General features: G+C 40.7%; 1 protein-coding gene across 6 annotated transcripts in view; it reads left to right on the top strand.

Annotated features, from left to right (window-relative positions):
* SIAH1 (siah E3 ubiquitin protein ligase 1) overlaps positions 1-22,634 on the top strand; it is a 106,087-nt gene extending 83,453 nt beyond the window's left edge. For 5 of the 6 annotated variants that reach the window (XM_084644293.1, XM_084644295.1, XM_084644292.1 and 2 more), the window contains one exon: positions 21,258-22,634. In XM_084644293.1, the coding sequence (XP_084500419.1) occupies positions 21,258-22,108 (851 nt within the window). In that variant the 3' untranslated portion in view covers positions 22,109-22,634. Of the gene's footprint in view, positions 1-16,538; positions 17,280-21,257 lie in introns of those variants that run through there. The other variant, XM_084644291.1, reaches the window with a different exon arrangement.
* Positions 22,635-22,870: the final 236 nt, after the last annotated feature.

Consider the following 22,870-nt stretch of genomic DNA (forward strand, 5'->3'; position numbering starts at 1 on the left):
ATGAGGAACAAATATTTGATAATAGGCTTTTCAGTCTAGCAGGTAAACATATAAGATGATCCAATGGCTGGATATTGAAGCTAAACAAATTCAGAGTGGCAATGAGGTGTACATTTTAAACAGTGAGGGTAATTAATCATTGGGACACTTTTTTAAGGATTGTACTAAGTTCTCCATTATTGGCAATGTTTAAATCAAGATTGGATGTCTTTCTAAAAGATATGCATTAGTTCAACTAGGAATTAATTCAGGAAACTCCAATGGCAGGAGGTAAAACTAGATCATCACATATCTATATGCTGTTCCCTCCCTCAAAGTCCTCCTCACTTCTGAGAGCCTTTGGGGTTTTGGTCAGTCCAGGTCCTTCTGGCCATTTTACTCCTACCCAGTCTTCTGGTTCTGGCAATGGTCCCCTCTTCCCTTTCTTCCCCCACTTGGGCTTGACTACGTATTAAAGTTATTCCAGAATAAAGTAGGGTTATTCTGGAATAACTCCCCATATGGATGTTCTTCTTCTGGACTAAGAATGCCTTCTTCTAATTTACCTAAGAGAAACCAGGAAAAGACACTCTTAGGGCTTGTCTACATGGTGCCACATTGCAGACTGCAGGGCTGTTGTAACAATAGATGCAAAATCTGCAGCCACTTTGCTACTACGATGATGCATACAGAAGTTGGTCCAATAAAAGCTACTACCACACCCACCTTGTCCCTCATATCCCCCACAACACAGCTTTCAAGATCCATGGATCCTGCACATGCCTGTAACAACACATGATGTACCTCGACCAGTGAATCAAATGCCCTAACACCAACTGTGTGTGTGAAACTAGTCAGTCAATCCCTATGCTCTTCAATGAACTCTCACAGAAAAATCATAAAAAACCAAAAACACCCTATTAGCAGTGGGTGAACACTTTTCACAAAATGATCACTCCGTATTTGACCTCTCATCCTCAAAGGTAACCTGCACAACACCTTCAAAAGACAAGCCTGGGAACTTAAATTTATAATTCTGCTAGACACCAAAAATCATGGATTCAATAGAGATGTTGGTTTTGTCTCATTAGAGCAGTCTGAAACCCACTAACTCTCCTTTGTCCTATGACTCATAGAGGTGTTAACTGCCTACTTCATTTTGAATGAGTTCTTGCAATATGTTTACTCCTTATTTTAATAATCTGTTCCACCTTGAATTTAGCTGTGACACTCTGATTACCTTTCCCAGACCTGAAGAAGAGCTCTGTGGAGCTCAAAAGCTTGTCTGTTTCCCCAACAGAAGTTAGTCCAATAAAAGCTACTACCACAACCACCTTGTCCCTCATATCCAATGACCAACACAGCTACAACACTGCGACATTGGCTATGAGTTTTATAAATGTTTTTTGATCTGTTTTATCAATGGGTTATGAATGATGTATGGATTGTAATTGACATTCAGAGAGCAAACGTTAAATATTGTATTCTATAGCTCACACTGAATGCAAGCTTATTAAAGTATGAAAGATAAGATTCATAGTTCTGTTTGTACTGGTAGTTTGTCCTGTTTTCATAATATTGCAGAATTCTCCTTTATATAAGCTACATGCACTCATTAAAAAGATATTTAGTTGATGTTTGGATGGAATTACAGCTCATGGATTGATACTTTAAGTTTTCTCTTGGGAATCCTTATATTTTGCAGTTGTTGCTTCCATATGTCATCACTGTGTAGTGATACTTTGCATTGCAGTCAGTGTTATGCCTGACTTTGTGTATGGTAACAGTCTGCTTTTATTTACGGGTATTACTGGACTAAGTTTTCAATTGGAGGGTCATCCTGATTTAATATCTTGCATAGCTCTGCTGAATGTGTTCAGTGCATAGAAAAGTAAATGAACTGTTGTGCAAAGGAATGAACTATCCATTGTTTGTTTAAAACAAACCCAGACACTTACAATTTTCCCCTATCAGATTTGTCTCAATTTAATAAGTGTCAGTTTAATAATTTTTACTATTGTGTCCCTTAACATAGTGGCATCTATCTCCTTAATAAGGAGATATACCTTTGTATGTTATAATGGTCTGCCCAGCATTTATACGGAAGGCTGCATGTTTTCATATAAAGAAAAGGAGTACTAGTGGCACCTTAGAGACTAACCAATTTATTTGAGCATAAGCTTTCGTGAGCTACAGCTCACTTCATCGGATGCATACTGTGGAAACTGTAGAAGATCTTTTTATATACACACAAAGCATGAAAAAATACCTCCTTCCACCCCACTCTCCTGCTGGTAATAGCTTATCTAAAGTGATCACTCTCCTTACAATGTGTATGATAATCAAGTTGGGCCATTTCCAGCACAAATCCAGGTTTTCTCCCTCTCCCCCTCCCCTCCCCCCATTTGTCTCACGAGAGAGTGTTTTGATGGATTTCTTGGTAAGAAATTGAGGATTGAAAATGAAAGCAGCACAGTTTTAGCTGGATTATTATAACAGTTTTAAAGTTGCTAATGTTTTGGATCAGAATAACTTGAACAGTTTCAAAGCCTGTAGATTTAAATGTTGACCTCCCTTGATTACCCTTTGTTATTGGTATTAGTTTCCAAGAGAATGTACTTCTTACTAAAGCAGATGCTTACATAGGTATGTAATGAAAAAACAAATGGATGTAATATATAGTATTACAGACTAATTGGGTTATAAGTAAATCTCAGCATGAATTGTTTTTGTTTTAAAAAGATGCTAGAATTTGGAAGCCAAGTCATACAGGGACCTCTAGATACGGTAGAACCTCAGAGTTACGAACACCTGAGTTACAAACTGACCAGTCAACCCTATGCCTCATTTGTAACTGGAAGTACGCAATCAGGCAACATCAGAGACCAAAAAAGAAAAGGCAAATACACTACGGTACTGTGTTAAACGAAAACTACTAAAAAAAAAAAAGGGAAAGTTTAAAAAAAAATAACTGTTTCTTGTGCTTGTTTCATTTAAATTAAGATGGTTAAAAGCAGCATTTTTCTTCTGCGTAGTAAAGTTTCAAAGCTGCATTAAGTCAACATTCAGTTGGAAACTTTTGAAAGAACAACCATAACATTTTGTTCAGAGTTCCATTCCGGAGGCGTTTGTAGCTCTGAGGTTCCACTGTATCTCTTGGTAATGTCTTTATTCAGAAATTCCTCAAATGAAACAATAAATCACATCACAGTTCTTCCAAGAATAGAACAGATGACCTAGATAAACATTCATTGCATACATAACTGCTCGTGTAATAAGATTACTACTATGCCTTAGGCATGGGCAAATACTCTGAATTTTTTCAGGAGATGATGATAATAGGGCAACAACTAGATATTGATGTATTCGCTATCAAATTACTTGGTTGAGATTTTCTTAAAACATTCTAACCATAGGATGGAATGAACAGAGTTTTAAGAAGAGTATGTACCAGGGCACAATGGAGATGTCAAATAATGGCAGTGTCCTGACTGAAGTAATGGGAGAAATACTGAAGAAATGGGTGAACGTAGATCAATTTTTTTTAAACATCAGTGTGCTTGAAGTGATTCAAAGGAAGTCTCTAATACTTCCATTGAATTTCTATTTCTGTAAAGAATATAACTGATGCTTTTCAGACATGGTAAATTATAAGGAAAACAAACTGAAAACCACTTGTTTCCCCCTTATTCTCAACCTTCACCCTGTTTCTGGGGTTAGGGGAGTAAACTGGGTAAGAATATTGGCATGTAGAAATATCTCTAAAGGCATTATTATGTTTAGACAAAGCTTCAGTTTTTATGCTGACTCTTCTGGGAAGCCAGACTATGTAGTCATGCTTGAGTTTTGAAGATTTAAAGGTAACCTGCAAAAAGGCACCAGGTGTATTTGGCTTGGGGCCCTTCTTTTGCTCCTTTGTAATGCTCTTGAATAACAAGTTAGTCTTTCTGATTGTAAGTTCAGGCAGGGTGGTTTGATTTAAATCAGGAAACACTGATTTAAATTGATTTTAATCTTGTTTTGCATTTGCAGCTTTTAGTTGTTTTCCTAAAGGTTCATTGTCATTGGTTGGAATAACTATGAAAACATGTTGATTAGAAAACTAATTTAGCCTTTAACAAAATTTGGTACTACTTTTTATAGCCAGGGTCCATATACCTTTTAAGCTAGTATCTAGCTTAACATGTACTTATTCAGATTCTTAATTTTTACATTTTTATTCTACTATAAAATGGCAAATTACATGCTTACATACTAGATAATTTTTTTACTTTGGATTTGTGTCAAGCTGCACTGGATGGAAATTGGAATTCAATTAAACATGTACAAAACCAGCATTTTAATTTTTTTATTAGTTAAATAAAACTCCTGTAAATGTGCTGGGCACATCGCAAAAAAAGTAAGCATAAAGATATTTTGCATTTAAAATGGATTTATTAAACAACGTATTAATTGCGGTAAATAAGTTGATGTCTAATCAATGTGTGCCAGATTTTTGAAGATATTTAGAAATGCAGATAGGTGCTTTTGAAAAATCCAGTAGGTATCTATGCAGGTTAGGTGCCTACCTTCCATTAAAATCAATGGGAGTTAGTGCCTAATGGCACTTTCAGTAGCACATATATGTGCTAGGTGCCTAAGTACTATTGCTCTTTTTTGACTGGCTAGTCAATGTTTGGGACTCTGGGGTGATGTGTCAGTTTGGTGGAGAAATTGGTGATAGGCTCTTCTTTGCAATCTTGTTTTATTTACAAAGAATGCATGTAATCCTGTGCCTCTGAACGTAGAAGAATCAGATAGCAGGAAACTTTTTTTTTCTCCCAGCACCAAGAACACTCTTTTCAACCTGCACCTTGACCCACAAACCTTTCTTCCAGGGTCAGATCTGCGCTTTCAGCTTTTTTTCAAGCTATCTTTTTCTGTGCATGTTGTTTGAACACACATACACATGCTAACTGCTCAGCAAAAACTCCTGGGTGGGTTCATATACTCCTTTTGTCCTGGGTGGGGGCTTATCCTTTCAGTTATGTTAATTGAAGCGTGCAGACATCTCTGATTTGGCTCGTCATCCTGATGAAGCCAAAAATGTTGACACCCAATAACCTATTTCAAACTAAAAGAAAAGGAATAATTTAACAAATAAAATGGTTCAGGGTTAACTGTGTGTGTATGTATGTATGGTGTCTGTCTTCAAGATGTTTCACCTCACTAATCCAAATTTATTTTTATTCACAACCAGACTCCTCTGGAAATTTCTGCTCCCTGATAGACTTTATTTCAATTGCCAGAGAGGGACCCTCTTGCTATCAGCCCTTGAAAAATGCCCATTGTTTCTGTGGAGTTTGTTGGGTAAGGCAGACCCTGCCTGTTTGAATAGGGGAGTCATTGTTGTAACAACTTTTCCAGCCTCATTTTTTACAGCCACATTCTCAGATTTGGGGTTGGGCAGCCAAGCTGAAATTCTGTCTCCCAAGCTGTAAGCATCTGTGTCCAGTATGAAGAGAGTTTTGAAACATGGATAGGACAGGAACAGTCCAAAAGAATCATTTTCAACTAAGAATGATTCCCCTTTTTACTATTTGCTGCTTGTCAGAAACATTCAACAAATGATCAGGAATCAGTTGTTCTTTCAGATCCACAACAACTTTAGCAGTTAAGGTTCCCCCAAGACCCTGGGTCTCAAAACAGGTTTCAACTACTCACCACCTTTTCCTTGCTGGAAAGTTACCACAGCAAGTAGCTGTTAAAACGGTTTCTGCCCCTAGGGGAAGGATAATTCATTCACTGCATACCAACTGCCTACAAATCATTTGTCTCACATGAGCCATATCTTTAAAGGGAACTTCCACAGACTGAATTTGAGAAACACCTTTCCTGGCATTGATTACACAGTTGTTAGCCATAATGAAATCCAAGTCAGTTGTTAGTTTATGCACTGTTTCAGGCACCCAGACTTCTTGCTTGAATTCCAGAGGTCCAATCTTCAAATGCAACTTTCCCAGTTTTTGGATGGGTGCCCTTGACATGGTCACTGTCGCCATTTGAGACCAAATAGGTGGTTCAGTTATGGATCCCTGATTCCCTAGCCTTTTTAGCACTTAAGCATATCAGTTATTAGTGTCCATCATCCGAGTGAATTTTATAGATCCCATTACACAATCAGTTGCCAAATTTCCATTATTATTATTCAGCTGCCCAGATTTAAAGTAAAACTGTGGATCCGATTGTTGTACCTCCAAGCTTTTCCCTTTGAGCTTGGTGTTCCCCCAGTTTCCTGTACTGGGAAGGAGGCTTCCTCTAGATATTTGTGACAATCTTTGTTGGCCTGCCTAAAATGTATAACAGTAGTTCTTTTTGTGGCCAGTTTTGTCACAGTATCAGCATTTAATTGAACCATTTCCTTTAAATCTTTGCATTACTGCCAATTTCCCATGTTTTACAAACAAGATTTCATTTTTTTTAATCGTTCAGTAAAGTCATGAACCAAATTAAAAAACCCCTCTTTTATCATACATATTAGACACAGCTCATGGCGATCAGCTTACATTTTCTTTACTAGTGGTTGCTTCCTCTTCTGGTACACTGTTGCAAGAATCAAGTTTTCTAGCAAGTTCCACAGCCTCTTTGGAGTGTCTTTGGCTTCCTTTCTCTGATTTTTAATCTGCAAGTCCAGCTGAATATCTATAAAGTGGTCCATCATGAATTTATCCTGGAAGACCTTACTGGTATTGGGGTACAACAGGAACATAAGGTTCTGTAGGTCCTGTGTCACTTTAGGTGGGGTTGTTTCTTTGACTCGCCTATCTCTTGTGTGCTGTGGCCAGCTCAGATAGATGGCTAGCTCCAAACCATAGATCAAGGGCTTGTACCAGGTCTGAATAACTCAGGCCTGGTCTACCCTTAAAATTTAAATCCACAGCTGTGGTGCTCAGCAGTGTGAAAAGATCCACACCTGTGAGTGCCGTATCTATGCCAACCTATCTCCCTGTATAGATGCAGTTAAGTTGATAGACATAAGCTTCAATATACCTAGCTACTGTTATTCAGGCAGGTGGTGTTCCTATAGCGACAGAAAAGCTCCCTCCATTGTAGTCTATTGCATTTACGCTATAGGGCAATGCCAGCATAGTTACGACGCCATAGTTATGCTGCTGTAGTCATGGCCTCAGTCGCTCATCTGCAGGTAAGTTCTGCAGCACTGTCAGACCTGGGCCCACCCAAGTGGGCTGCTGGAAACCCTCCTTTCTCCCATTTTCCCCAACCATTCATTTGAGCTGTAATGGTGAATTGAGCCAATAAGCCTGCCAAGGAGCTCTTCCCTCAAAGATAGAGGGCTTTTGCATTATTTGAGCTGGATAGTCTAGCCACTGTGGATTAAATGGGGTAGAAAACTCTGTAAATGTCTGTACATACCAAGTACTCTGGCTGGCTCAATTCCACATCCAGTCAGCTGTCTTCTGCTGTGATCCGTGACCATTTCATTTCGTCCTGGAGTGAAATATTCAGAGTCTTAAGTCTTTGCTGCAGCTCATCTTGGTTAGCTAGTTCCAGATTGGCCAAAGCCTCTTTTGTCTCTACTATTTCATGAAAAAACCTGTGATCAGTTGTAGTCAGATTGTTGGTTACCTTATAATTCATTTACCATTCCTGCCTGGGTGTGTTTTGGCTGGGTTTCCCCATCTGGCTGGGCACTTAGTAGTTGCTGCTTCAGTAGGGACCTCAACTCAGCCTGCAAGTCCCCTTTGGGTCCTTTCTGGCAAACCTTTAGCAGCTCTTTTAGGTCTTGACTTAATTCCTTTTGAGAAGTTTCCAGCTCCTATTTTAGATCTTGCTTTAAACCTTTTGGCCATCTTACATTTCTGTGAGCACTGCTATCATTTGTTCCCTCTTGGTCCAACAAGTGTATCTGCTCACAGTCTCTCTCCTTGGAAACTAAATCCCACACCTGACACCAGCGTTGCCTTATTTTGACCTGAGTGGCTAGTTAGAGTTTGAGGCCCTGGGATTTTCTAGTTAGGAGGAGAAATTGGTGATAGCCAGGTATTTCTTTGTCCAATTTTGTTTATTTACAAGGAATGTCTTTCTGAACAAAGAAGGAATCAAATAGCAGTGAACATTTTCTCTTGCTCCCAGCACCAAGAACACTTTTTTTCAGCCTGTACCCCGGCACAAAAACCTCTCTCAGCAGTGAAACTGCCTCGCAGCCTGAGCCCTGCAAGCCCAAGTCGGCTGGCACAAGCCAGATGCTAGTTTTTTATTTGCTGTGTAGACATACCCTTAGGTTCTCTTTCTCTGTGTGTGTGTGTCCCCATCCCCACCAACACTCATCAAAAAGTGCTGTTCGTTTTCATGCTCCTTTTGTCCTAGGTGGGGGCTTATCCTTACAGTTACATTAATTGAAGGGTGTCAATCAAATGAGGTTTTAACTCAACCCAAAACAAGGCTTCATCCTGCTAATAATTGTACCTTTTAAAAGCTGCCCTCATGTTCTTCAGTTAGATCTCATCCTCTCCTGCCTAAGCTGTCCTGTTTTTTCAACTCCTAATTGTTTTTTCAACCCTGAATGAACTAGGTCTGGATGACCTTGAAGACCAGAGAAACAGAAATGGAATGAAATTCAGTAGTACACAGGGGTAAGGTCATGCACTTAGGGTCTAATAATAAGAATTTCTGCTACAAGCTGGAGGCTTATCAGTTGGAAGCCACAGAAGGGGGAAAGACCTGGGTGTGTTGGTCAATCACAGGATGACGATGAGCCACCAATGTGATGTGGCTGCGAAAAAGTCAAATGTGATGTTAGGATGTATCATGTGATTTTTCCCCTGCAGTGTATTGCAGAGTTTTCTTGGTTTCCTTTCTCTGAAGCATCAGAGAAGGCCTTATCTGGAAACAGAACACTAGAAAGGTTGAGCTGGTGCTCTGAGATGGCACCAAGCATTCTCTGTCTCAGGTGCTTGGCAGGCTGGTTCTTCCTCACGTGCTTAGTGTCCGACTGGTTGCCATATCTGGGGTTAGGTGGGAATTTTCCCTTAATCAGTGACTTTTGGGGTTTTTCAATTTACTATGCATCACAGGGTGTAGGACACTTGCCAGGATTAACTGGGTATATTTCTTTAATCAGTTCCCTTTAATCTTTTGTGTTGTGAAACTTGGATTGGATGCTTAGGCACACTCCAGCACTGGTAGCCCAGAGAATAAGGCATTGGTTCTGAAATTCTATTTAAAAAAAAGAAAAAAAAGTAGTAGTAGTCTCTTGGTACCCCAGAATTTTGAGCGCCACCGTACAAACCCAGTACGTTTCAGTTGCTTGCTCTATAACGGATGTTTCTTTGAAAATTTGTTAGTACAGCATCAAACATCTCACTTGAATTAAAAAAAAAATCTGAACATTTATTAGCAAGTTTTATGTTTATAGCTTTATTTTTGTAGAATGTGTTCTTAGAGTGTAATTTTAGGGCTTGTCTGCTTTTGAGAGTTATTCAGAAACACCTATCCCTGAATACTACCATGTGTAGAAACTCCTATTCTTGAATAAGAGTACCTTGTTTCTGTTTAGCTTAACCTACCTTCAAATTATCAATTATAGTGTAATAGGTGAGTCCAGCTACACTGCTCAAGTGCATTAGCTACATGTCAAATGGCTGTAACTCCACTTAACGTCCTAGTTATGGTCTTGAAAAATGCAACTTTAAGCCAAATGATGTTAAGCAAATCCAGTTGCCCCATAAGAATTAATATAACTGCGGGGGTTAGGTTCCAAGGAAATTTTTTTTGCCACACAAAAGACATTATATACATATACAGTATCTTAAATAATTTTAAACAAACAGTTTAGTACTCTCCAATGATGATTGTGAAGCTTGGTTGAGGCAGGGGCATGGTGGGGTCAGGGTGTGGGGGCTTGCCCCTTTCCGCCCGCCCGGCGCTCCTGCCGTGGAGCAGGGTCGGGGTGCGGCGGCTTGCTGGGTGGGTGGAATGGGGCAAGCCCCCGTTCCCCAACCCGGTCCCCACCAGGAGCACCAAGCTGTGGGAGCCAAACAACTTTAAAGGAACATTGCAGGACTTTAAAGGAGTATGTTCTGTAATAGGTCAGCGACCTAATAATGAAACAACGTTAACCTGGACGATGTTAAGTGAGGAGTTACTGTAATTAAAAAATGAATTTAAGTAGTCACAGTAGTGTTTCAGAGTTGATATTAAAGTTCATAGCTCTCTGAATGCTGCAAACTCATCTGTTTGCGTTTTTGAGCTCCATGTCTGAAAACATGGTGTAAGAAGAACACAGAAAAATTGTTGAAATCCCATAATCTTAAAATCACTGAGTTTCTGAACTGATAGATTTCTTGTGTCCAAGTAAATGATACTTTTCATTAGCAGAATACAGTCCTTAAATTGCAAAAGGCAATGGTTGGTTCATACTGCATTAAGTAACTCCCTTTTTTTAATATTTAACCAACTTTTGTACGCTGTGAATAGAGATAAAGCATAGGAAATTTTCATGTTAAAGATGAATGTTTCAGAAAGTATCTGTATGAAAATTTTTTAAAGAAAACATTTCTGTTCATATTTGGATATTTTTTAAACTCTGTTTGCGGGCTTAAATTATTGGACTTTAAAATGGGAAAAGCTTATCTTCCAGAATTATGCTGGTAGGTCTTCTCTCAGCAGAAAAGTTCTAGTAACTGGATTTCATGAGTAGTGTTGGCTATAGCATATTGGATAAAGCATACATTGACTCAAGAGAGTAACATCAGTGAATGTATATGGGCTGCCATAATTATGCTGGCCTAGTTTTAAACTGTTTGGAAGGGGTTACAGTTCACGAGACACTGTCTTAGCCCTGGTCTACACTGGGGGGATCTATCTAAGTTACGCAACTTCAGCTATGTGAATAATGTAGCTGTTCACATAGCTGAAGTCGACATACTTAGATAGACTTACTGTGGTGTCTTCACTGCGGTGAGTCAACTGCTGCTGCTCCCCCGTCAACTCTGCCTGCGCCTCTCACGGCGCTGGAGTACAGGAGTCGACGGGAAAGCACTTGGGGGTTGATTTATCGCATCTAGACTAGACACAATAAATTGATTCCCCACTGGATTGATCGCTGCCCGCTGATCCGGCAGGTAGTGAAGACATACCCTTAATAACCAATCATTTAATAAAAATCTAAGATCTGTAGCGATTTTTAGTTATTCATTTATGAATTTTGCCACTTTCCAACCCTCCAGGAAATTGCTTTGTTTTTCTGCTATCCATTATAGTTATTTCAAACATCTCAATGCTTCCTCATTATCACACAACACTAAAAGTCCATAGTAATCCAGAGTAAATACTATACAATTTTAACTAGAGCTAAAAGAATGTTTCTGATTTGTTGAGCAGGTTTTGGAAGTACTTACTCACTCTTCACACCTGCTATCCGATTCTCGGTGTGTCCCTACAGCTCCCCTTACCCATCCCCATGTGGTCTTGCAGCCCTCCTCCTATGCAGCCCCTGGCTCAATGCTGTCACCCCACCAGCTCATGAGCCTGTGCCCCAGTTTGCCTCCCCATGAGCCCTTCTGAACCCCAGCCTCTGACAGCCCCCAGCAGCCCCATGTGCCTGCTTTGTCCATCCCATGCCTCCTCCCCTGTAAGGAAGGCAGGCTCTTCCCCCTCCCTCTCTGCTGACTGGCTGCCCTCTCTTCTGGTGCCACAGCAGCCCCTGGTGGGTGAAAGGTGTAACTGCAACTCCTCTCCAGCAGAATCTATATTCTGTGGAGAGAAAAAAAATCTGTTGGGCAGATGAATTCTGCGCTTGCGCAATTGTGCAAGATTCGCGTAGGAGTAATATACTAGGTCAGACTGGATTCTCCAGGGTCCAACAAAGAAAGAGAGGGTTTTTGGATAAGTAGCTTGGTTTTAATACTGGCTCAGTGCTTTCTTCCTATTCCAGCAAATGGACAGGGTCCCTGGTCCCTGGAAGGTCCCAATGCTTGGGGGGTAGGCTTAAGGACTAGGCCTGCCAGAATCCATGTTAGGGTTAGTCCTAAGCTTTATGAGCATGCATGTAGATTCTTTCCCCCCCCTGCAATGCTGCTTACCTTTAAAAATAAGGTGGGTTTGCATAGGAAGTGTTGTGTGGTAATTTATAACTGTTGACAATCACTTTTATCAGTATCTGAAGAGAAAGTAAGCACATCTGTTTAGGCAGACTGTCTTTGCTGGAAAATACACAGTGAAGGAGGGGAACTGTTCAGCCTGGACATACCTTGGTCTGAAGGGAGTGAGACCCATAATGGGTGTCTACCCAAAAGAGGCAACAACTGGAAGACTGAGATTGGGTGCCCTTTTTGAATGACTTAGAGGAAATACAGGTACAGTTGTCCTGAACTGTGATAGTTGCTGTAGTGTTAAAATGCTCATACAGCTGTCCATAGTCTTCCGGAAAAAACAGGGTGGACAAGCCCTGAATTTTTAATGTAGTAGGAAAACACTTTTTAAGAAAGAACTTTCCTGGCCACCTTTTATACATTATAGAAGCTCATATTCAATATATTTTTCCTTTTGCAGGCAACCTTTATTTTCTCCTGGCAGTCTTTAGGTTTACAGACTATTACTGTATTCATCTTCTAATCTATGTGTATGTGTTAAAATGTGCCTTTATGCCCTCACCATTGCTATTTCACTTCCCTTTCTTGTAACCCCGAAGTCCCAGCTTTCCAGAGTCCAGTATGTGCAATATTCAGCTACATCATCTTGATTTTTCCACTTGTATCAAGATCAAGCTTAAAAACTGTTCTATTTCTTAACAACTCTCATGGAGTCTTCCATCTTACCTCAGACCTGTTTTCTGTACTCTTGCTTGTGCTCATCTGCCCTCTGGAACAGCCTTTATGTACAGGTTTCAGAGTAGCAGCCATGTTAGTCTGTATCCACAAAAAGAAAAGGAGTACTTGTGGCACCTTAGAGACTAATAAATTTATTTGAACATAAGTTTTCATGAGCTACAGCTCACTTCATCAGATGCATGCAGTGGAAAATACAGTGGGGAGATTTATATACACAGAGAACATAAAACAGTGGGTGTTACCATACACACTGTAACAAGAGTCATCAGGTAAGGTGAGCTATTACCAGCGGGGGGAGGGGGGGGCACCTTTTGTAGTGATAATCAAGGTGGGCCATTTCCAGCAGTTGACAAGAACGTCTGAGGAACAGTGGGGGGGGAGAATAAACATGGGGAAATAGTTTTACTTTGTGACCCATCAACTTCCAGTCTTTATTCAAGCCTAATTTAATGGTGTCCAGTTTGCAAATTAATTCCAATTTAGCAGTCTCTCATTGGAGTCTATTTTTGAGGATTTTTTTGTTGTAATATTGTGACTTTTAGGTCTGTAATCGAGTGACTAAAGAGATTGAAGTGTTCTCTGACTGGTTTTTGAATGTTATAATTCTTGACATCTGATTTGTGTCCATTTATGCTTTTATATAGAGACTGTCCAGTTTGGCCAATGTACATGACAGAGGGGCATTATTGGCACATGATCGGTTTTGGGACCAATCTTATTTAATCTTTTTATTACTGACCTCGGCACAAAAAGTGGGAGTGTGCTAATAAAGTTTGCGGATGATACAAAGTTGGAAGGTATTGCCAATTTAGAGAGTGACCGGGATATCATACAAGAAGATCTGGATGACCTTGTAAACTGGAGTAATAGTAATAGGATGAAATTTAATAGTGAGAAGTGTAAGGTCATGCATAAGGATTAATAACAAGAAATTTAGTTATAAGCTGGGGACGCATCAATTAGAAGTAACGGAGGAGGAGATGGACCTTGGAGTATTGGTTGATCACAGGATGACTATGAGCTGCCACTGTGATATGGCAGTGCAAAAAGCTAATGCGGTCTTGGGATGCATCAGGCAAGGTATTTCCAGTAGAGATAAGGAGGTTTTAGTACCATTATATAAGGCACTGGTGAGACCTCACCTGGAATACTTTGTGCAGTTCTGGTCTCCCATGTTTAAGAAGGATGAATTCAAACTGGAACAGGTACAGAGAAGGGCTATTAGGATGATCCGAGGAATTGAAAACCTGTCTTATGAAAGGCGACTCAAGGAGCTTGGCTTGTTTAGCCTAACTAAAAGAAGGTTATGGGGAGATATGATTGCTCTCTATAAATATATCACAGGGATAAATACCGGAGAGGGAGAGGAATTATTTAAGCTCAGTACCAATGTGGACACAAGAACAAATGGATATAAACTGGTCATTTGGAAGTTTAGACTTGAAATTAGATGAAGGTTTCTAAGCATCAGAGGAGTGAAGTTTTGGAATAGCCTTCCAAGGGAAGCAGTGGGGGTAAAAGACCTGTCTGGCTTTAAGATTAAACTAGATAAGTTTATGGAGGAGATGGTATGATGGGATAACATGATTTTGGCAATTAATTGATCTTTAAATATTCATGGTAAATAGGCCCAATGGCCTGTGATGGGATGTTAGATGGGGTGGGATCTGAGTTACTACAGAGGATTCTTTCCTGGGTATCTGGCTGGTGAATCTTGCCCATATGCTCAGGGTTCAGCTGATAGCCATATTTGGGGTTGGGAAGGAATTTTCCTCGAGGGCAGATTGGAAGAGGCCCTGGAGGTTTTTCGCCTTCCTCTGTAGTATGGGTTACTTGCTGGAGGATTCTCTGCTCCTTCAAGTCTTTAAACGACAATTTGAGGACTTCAGTAGCTCAGACATAGGTGAGAGGTTTATCGCAGGAGTGAGTGGGTGAGATTCTGTGGCCTGCGTTGTGCAGGTCGGACTAGATGATCATAGTGGTCCCTTCTGACCTTAATATCTATATCACATTGGTAGATGTGCAGGTGAACGAGCCTCTGATAGTGTGGCTGATGTGATTAGGCCCTATGATGGTGTCCCCTGAATAGATATGTGGAGACAGTTGGCAACGGGCTTTGTTGCAAGGATAGGTTCCTGGGTTAGTGATTTTGTTGTGTGGTGGCTGGTGAATTTTTGCTTCAGGTTGGGGGGCTGTCTGTAAGCAAGGACTGTCCTGTCTCCCAAGATCTGAGAGTGGTGGGTCGTCCTTCAGGATAGGTTGTAGATCCTTGATGCGTTGGAGAAGTTTTTGTTGGGGGCTGAAGGTGATGGCTAGTGGCGTTCTGTTATTGTCTTTGTTGGGCCTGTCCTGTAGTAGGTAACTTCTAGGCCTCTGGCTCTGTCAGTCTGTTTCTTCACTTCAGCAGGTGGGTATTGTAGTTGTAAGAACGCTTGATAGAGATCTTGTGTTTGTCTCTGTCTGAGGGGTTGGAGCAAATGCAGTTGTATCGTAACCTCTCCAATGCATCATCAAAGATCTACAACCTATCCTGAAGGACGACCCATCACTCTCTCAGATCTTGGGAGACAGGCTATTCCTTGCTTACAGACAGCCCGCCCCCCCCAACCTGAAGCAAATACTCACCGGCAACCACACACCACACAACAAAATCACTAACGCAGGAACCTATCCTTGCAACGAAGTCCATTGCCAACTGTGTCCACATATCTATTCAGGGGACACCATTATCGGGCCTAATCACATCACAGACTCCAATGAGAGACTGCTGAATTGGAACTAATTTGCAAACTGGATACAATTAATTTAGGCTTGAATAAAGACTGGGAGTGAATGGGTCATTACACAAAGTAAAACTATTTCCCCATGTTTATCCCCTGCCTGCTGACTGTTCCTCGCAGGTTCTTGTTAACTGCTGGAAATGGCCCACCTTGATTATCACTACAAAAGGTGTCTCTCCGCGGCACCCCCCACCCCTTGCTGGTAATAGCTCACCTTACCTGGTCACTCTCCTTAGAGTGTGTATGGTAACACCTACTGTTTCATGTTCTCTGTGTATATAAATCTCCCCACTGTATTTTCCACTGCATGCATCCGATGAAGTGAGCTGTAGCTCACGAAAGCTTATGCTCAAATAAATTTATTAGTCTCTAAGGTGCCTCAAGTACTCCTGTTCTTTTTGCCTTTATGTAGGAAGTTTTAACAGAACAAATCATTACCACCCAAGTGTCAGAAGCAAAACAGTAAAACTAATGTTTACTGGCTTGTGTGGCACAAGATTTACTAGCATGTCTCACTGGTGTCTTGTTTTACATGCTTTAAATTTTTAGTCAATTTTTAAAAGTGGATTTATAGATTAGAATGTAATTGTTACACATAGGCATGCAAAATTGAGACTGTAGTTCTGTATAAGCTTGTTAGCTACTCTCAGTAGTAATATTCACATACAGGAAAAACAAGAAATGAAGTTGTCAGCTGTTGGAAACAGCTTACTCGCTTAAAATCCAGCAATTTATTTTATATTGGGCAGTTGACGTAGCTTCTAAAATTAGCTACGACCGGAGTTTCCAGCGCATTATAGGTAGGGGACCCACTCATTCTTCCCCGGCGTTTCTGAATGTTTGTGTTTTGCTGACTGCACAGCGAGCTTGGTTGATCACATGAGGTTGATATGCCTGGGTGGCTTCCTGGGCTGGGGGGGAGGGAAGGCAGCACGCAGGAGCTGCAGTCTGCTTTCTCCGCCGCCTCCTTTTTCCGTGCGCCCGGGCTGGTGCTAGGAGGAGCTCGAACAGAGCAGAGACACTACCAACCTTTCGGCAGCAAATGGCTTTTCCACAGGAGACAACGCACAGGACTCAGGAGTTCACCCTTCTGCCTGTTACTCTGGCTTTGCAGCCCCCTCTCCTCGGCCTGGCTGGAGCTACGCAGAGCTGGTGGCAGCGTGTCCGTAGCCAGATCCTTCTCATGGGCGCTCCGTAGCTCTGCAGCCGAGGGAAAGGAAGGCGCCTGAAGCAGAGCTTCCTTTGCTAGGCAGCAGCCGGAAGAGTTTGGGAAACCATTTTAGGGAGACTTTCTGAAGAGTCTTTTGTGTGTGACAGGTCCTAACTGGAACAGATCGGACAGAGCTGTTTCCTTCTCCCTCAGAACCCCCTGTGGATTATTAAAGAAACTTCACGTGGGGGAGTTGGCTAGATTTCTGCCTACTGCGCTGGAGATTTTAGTGCTCCGTTTGCGTGATTCTCTCGCATGAAAGTAGCCCCCCTCTGGTATCGTTCCAGGTCTGTCTGTCCTCAAGCCTCATGTTACCAGGAGGGGCCTCTGTTATGAGTTGTTTTTGTTTCTATGGGGAAACGTAATGAGCTGTTTCACTCCTCATGACGGGGAAATCTGCCTTGAGCTTTCTGTATTCGTGGAAGGGGGGAGTCCTGTTTACATCATGTTTGCCAGGAAGTAAAACCAGCAAGAGAAAAGGTATTTTTTAAACCTTCTGTGTTACAACTTACGAGGTGCACCATGTTAAGCCTGCTATCTGGGATTTGAGAGTCTCCAGTAGATTCAGGCATTGAAAACAAAATAATTTCCCTGCTCTGCAGTTTTGGGAATAACTTAGGTTTGTTTTTCCAGCAGGTTGATACACTGGTTCAACTTTTGGTTCAATGATGGAACATTTTTTCTTGATGCAGAATTTAAAGATCTTAGAAGTATATTCCCCCCCTCCCCTTTTTATGTACTTCAGTTTCTTTCTGCTATTATTTAAACCTGGTAAAATATTTTAAGATACATTTTTATGTTAAACCACATGCAATAATATTTTTGGTGCTGACTCGCTAAGTACCTTAGTTTCTCAGTGTTGCTTAGAGACCAGCTTCCCACCCCCACAGTGAGAAAGGACTGGTGTGGGATCTTAGGTATGGGATAGCACCCAAAATAGCAGGTGTTGCATATATTTTCACCTGACATCAGTTTGCTATCCTGGTAGTTGTATTACAGTTTCTGTAACTGCAAAAGAAGCTTTTAAACAATTTTTTCAACTTTCTCTACATAACTTTTGACGGTTTTCCAGTTATCTGTCTGTTTGCTTGCTTTTGGTGGAAAAAATGTAGCAGGTTAGCATAAAATGTAGGTATGACCAAAAATGTAGGCTTTAGAGAGTAAGCTTATGAAAATAAACTTGAACTTCTCCTTTCTCCATTATTTTGTATTACTACTGTTTCCTGCTTTTTCCATGGTGATGAGGTGGACAACAGAAGGGGCTTTGGATGGGTTTTGGCTCCTCCAGCTGGGACATGGGGCAATAGTCTGTGTACATGGACCAATCCCTAATCAGCCTGTTACTCTAGCTGGCTCTATGAAGGGCAGTTAGCTATTTGAAAGGCCATATTTGTTCTGATGGATGTCGTCTTGTTCTGAGATGGTGATTAAAACCATGGGTGGAGAGTGTGTGATGGGGAATCTGCCTGTGAAAACTTATCAATGCCATTTGATATGATGAACTCTAATTGTAACAAGAAAAGGAGTACTTGTGGCACCTTAGAGACTAACCAATTTATTTGAGCATGAGCTTTCGTGAGCTACAGCTCACTTCATCGGATGCATGCCGTGGAAACTGTATCAGACTTTATATATACACAGAGAATATGAAAAAATACCTCTTCCCACCCCACTGTCCATGCTCAAATAAATTGGTTAGTCTCTAAGGTGCCACAAGTCCTCCTTTTCTTTTTGCAAATACAGACTAACACGGCTGTTACTCTGAAACCTCTAATTGTAACCTGCAGGGTGGGATGGAGCCCCTGTTATGTATCAACTTTGTGTCCTGTGCTGAGAACCAGTTTGACCTCATACATGCTAGCCTGTTTGGAGGTGTTTTAACGCCTTTTGTAGATCTAACAAAGGAAGCATAATCTAGACTGCTCCTAATGATTTATGGACTTTCTTTTATCCCCTGCCCACCCCTAAGAAACAGTGGTGTTCTGTGCATGAACTCTGCATGGGGCCCTACACTGGGGCTCATGACCAAGACTGGGTATATGAGAAGGGGTTGTGTGGACATGGGGACAACCAACAGCAGCAGCAAGAGGCCCTGGTCTTAAGACAAGGACATCTCCACCAAGCCTGAACTTGGACAGACCGTGACTCAAAAGATTCTTAGGACTAGTGAGGAGGATAGACCTTTGTTGGTTTTTCTGTAGATCTATAACTCTTCTGTTTTTTAAAAAGTGTGTGTGTGTATTAAGAAGTTCCTTTCCAAACATTGTGTGTTGGTCCCTGAAGGGTATAACTAGACACACCAGAGTGCACCCAGCCTGATGGACTCTAGATGGAATGGATCTAATAAGCAACTGAGAAGAGAGTGGGAGATCAGGAGGGCTAGGGCTCTCGTTTCAGGGTTTGGGTGGCTGCATTCAAGAAAAGTGTCAGACATGGGGTCTGCATCTGAGGAGTGTTCTTGGGTGTCCCAAAGCCAGGAATAGTGATTAGGCATTACCCAAACCCTTGGAGCTTAGCATCCCAAAGGATTTGGCAGTTGGATCCCTTACAACTAGTGTCTGTTTAGAGAGAGAAGGTCTTGCAGGACTAGACTGGATTGTGACAGAGATCTTCTCTCTCCCTGCAGTTCCTTTCCCCCCTTGCCTCTGCTTCAAATAGGAGTGCCTCGTAACAAGAAAGCAGCAGTCCAGACATGCAAGTATTGCTGCCAGGTAGCCACAGGAATCAATTTAAGACCATAATGGTAGAATCTAGTTTGGCTCAGCCTATCTACTGTCACTGGGGAACCAAACATGGATTGCAGACAGTCCTATACTTCAACACATTAGCAGCCTAATCTGGCATAGTAAAGTCTTTGGGCTCTAAATAGGTACACTGGAAGGGGAGGCACTTCAAGTAGTTGAAAGTTTAGTGTGGAGTCATGCCCAATGGTTAGATGGCAGTTTTAGGATTCTTTTCTCCTTCCCTTCTGGAGGCACAGGAGACTAGCGCAAGGCTAGTTTTTTCACAGACACTATTGGCTACTTCCATAGGTATGCATGTATTTTATAATTTAGAGTTGCATCTGTTGATTCTTCGATATGCGTTGTTTTGTCATCCTCACAAAGGTGTTTCAGGTCTCTGAAGAGAACTGCTAGAAACAACTGAATAGCTAAAAAAACTGAAGAAAAACTTACAACTAAAATGTGTGTGGTAACCCCAAAGAAAAAATTTAAATGTCAGAGTCAAATGAATTAAACATTTTTTTTTTCTGGTTTGATAAACATTAAAATAGTAAATCTGTCTCACAGATTAAAGGAGTTCTTGCTTTCCTAGCTAAACAGTCTCTTCTGTATATGTAGGGAAGTGTATCTTTTATTGACACATCTGCTGAATATAGCTTTTCCCAAGAAAAATTAAAATAGTTTGTCTTCCCAAATGTCTATCCACTAGGGTTGTATTTTCTGAACTGAAAAAGTGTAGTAAAATAGACTTTAGTTTGTTGGATATTTTTTCTTACTAATAATACTTAGTTTGGCAAATACAGCAAAAGAACCTCTTCACCTTCTCAATGACATTCCACCTCAGCCTACTGAAACAACCTGCCCTAAAGACCAGAAAATTCTAAACAGCGGGGAAAGGAGGGGAAAAAAAAGATGAAGGGGGTTAAGACCCTTTTTTGAAAAGAATATTGTTTTCTCTGAGAAAGTAGGGTCTCCTTTCACCTTTAGCATCAAGGGGAGGAGGAAAAAACAAAATCTAAAGAGCTAAATTGTCTGGCCTTTGGCTCATTTTCCAGCCAGTGCCTCACTTCCACCTGCATACTCACCTCAACATCAGGATTTTTCTACACATGTCCAGTAAGCAGAGTAAATGGCAGAAAGTTTGAAGAGCAAGGTTTTCTTTGAGACGTTGCTTTTCACATAGTTCATATTGGCTAAATCTGAGGACTTTGAAAATATAGCTTTACTGTCATTAGTAGGATGGTTATTATAGAAGAATGCTTATGGTTAGAACCCTTTATTTTCGTGTGATCTAGGGTTTGATCTAGTCACTTGTTCTATATATCCAATATACACACCAAATACCTATTGTTCAGGAGTGCTTTTACTTCCTTTTTTCTCTCTCTTCAAGCAAACAGACATCCTTTCTCAATCTTAAATTAGAAAATTTAACAGAATTTCTGTGTTCCTTGATCTCAACTTTGTAAAGTTGGCCAGCATGCAAGTATTTTACGTCCTTTCCAGCTTTGCTCACATACACTAGAGCCACACTCTTCACATTTAATGAGTATCACGTTTGTTTTTGCTCCCTGTGGAAATTGTTTGTGAAATATACAATGTATTAAATGGTATGTCTAATTTTTTTTCCTCAAATAAAAATTAAAATCAACAATTACAGGGAAAAAACTCAGTTATGGAGATACAGGTGTACTGACACATTCTCTTGTATACTAACTCTGTTTTTCCTTCATTACAGAAATGAGCCGTCAGACTGCTACAGCACTACCTACAGGTACTTCAAAGTGTACACCATCACAGAGGGTGCCTGCTCTGACTGGCACTACAGCTTCCAACAATGACTTGGCAAGTCTTTTTGAGTGTCCTGTGTGTTTTGACTATGTGCTGCCACCTATTCTTCAGTGTCAGAGTGGCCATCTTGTTTGTAGCAACTGTCGCCCCAAGCTTACATGCTGTCCAACTTGCCGAGGCCCACTGGGTTCCATTCGTAACTTGGCTATGGAAAAAGTTGCCAATTCTGTACTGTTCCCATGTAAATACGCCTCTTCTGGATGTGAGATAACTTTGCCACACACAGAAAAAGCAGACCATGAAGAGCTGTGTGAGTTTAGGCCTTATTCATGTCCATGTCCTGGTGCTTCATGTAAATGGCAAGGTTCGCTGGATGCTGTTATGCCACATTTGATGCATCAGCATAAGTCAATAACAACACTACAGGGAGAAGATATAGTTTTCCTTGCTACAGACATTAATCTTCCTGGTGCTGTTGACTGGGTTATGATGCAATCTTGTTTTGGCTTTCATTTCATGTTAGTCTTGGAGAAACAGGAAAAATATGATGGTCACCAGCAGTTCTTTGCTATTGTACAGCTGATAGGAACACGCAAGCAAGCAGAAAATTTTGCTTATCGACTTGAGCTTAATGGTCATAGGCGGCGATTGACTTGGGAAGCAACTCCTCGATCTATTCATGAGGGAATTGCAACAGCCATTATGAATAGTGACTGTCTAGTCTTTGACACCAGCATTGCACAGCTCTTTGCAGAAAATGGCAATTTAGGCATCAATGTAACTATTTCAATGTGTTGAAATGGCAAGCAAACATTTTCAGGCCAGTGTTTAAAACAGTTGCATTTAATTTCGCAGAAACTAGGGTAACCATCTTTGACTGCCAGACACAAACTATTTGGTAGAGGGAGGCTAGATGTATATGAAGGTAAATAAAAGGAAAGGCTGTTAAATTACAGGAAGCAGTTGCATGTAGTAACACTAATATATTTAAAATAAGTCAACAGTAAACCACTGAAAATATATATACACCCAAAATGGGCATCTTTTGTATTAAGAATTGATTCTACAGGAAACGTTGTAAAATAGTTCTAAAAACTTGTTTGTAGATTGATTGTACTGTTGAAAAGGATACTGTTGTGTTTTTTGTTTGTTTGTTTTTTTTCCTTTGACTGACAAGCCATGTTGAGCAGTCCGGTCTCTTGCCGCTGCTTTTCCCCCTTAAGTCACTACATAGTATTGCTGCTGTTTGTGTATATTTTTGTGTATTTGCTAATTTTTATTAACTTCTAGTTTTTCATTAAATAAATGACTTTCTTTTCTGTAATTCAGGTTTTCCTCCGTTTTGTACCTTTTAAAAATTAATTGCAGGTGTCATCTTTTGATATGCATAATTGCTTATGGTAAAACTTATACTTCTGTACATTTGGTAAATTAGTCTCTTCCCAGTAGTCCATTCATTGGTGATACTGTTCTTAATTCAGCTATTTTGTGAATTTATTGAATTCTAAAGGAGCAATTACATTGGAAGAATTATCAGAAAAACAGCTCCTTTAAAAACAG

The sequence above is a fragment of the Lepidochelys olivacea genome, assembly GCF_965140295.1.
Source record: "Lepidochelys olivacea isolate rLepOli2 genome assembly, chromosome: 12".
NCBI lineage: Eukaryota > Metazoa > Chordata > Testudines > Cheloniidae > Lepidochelys > Lepidochelys olivacea.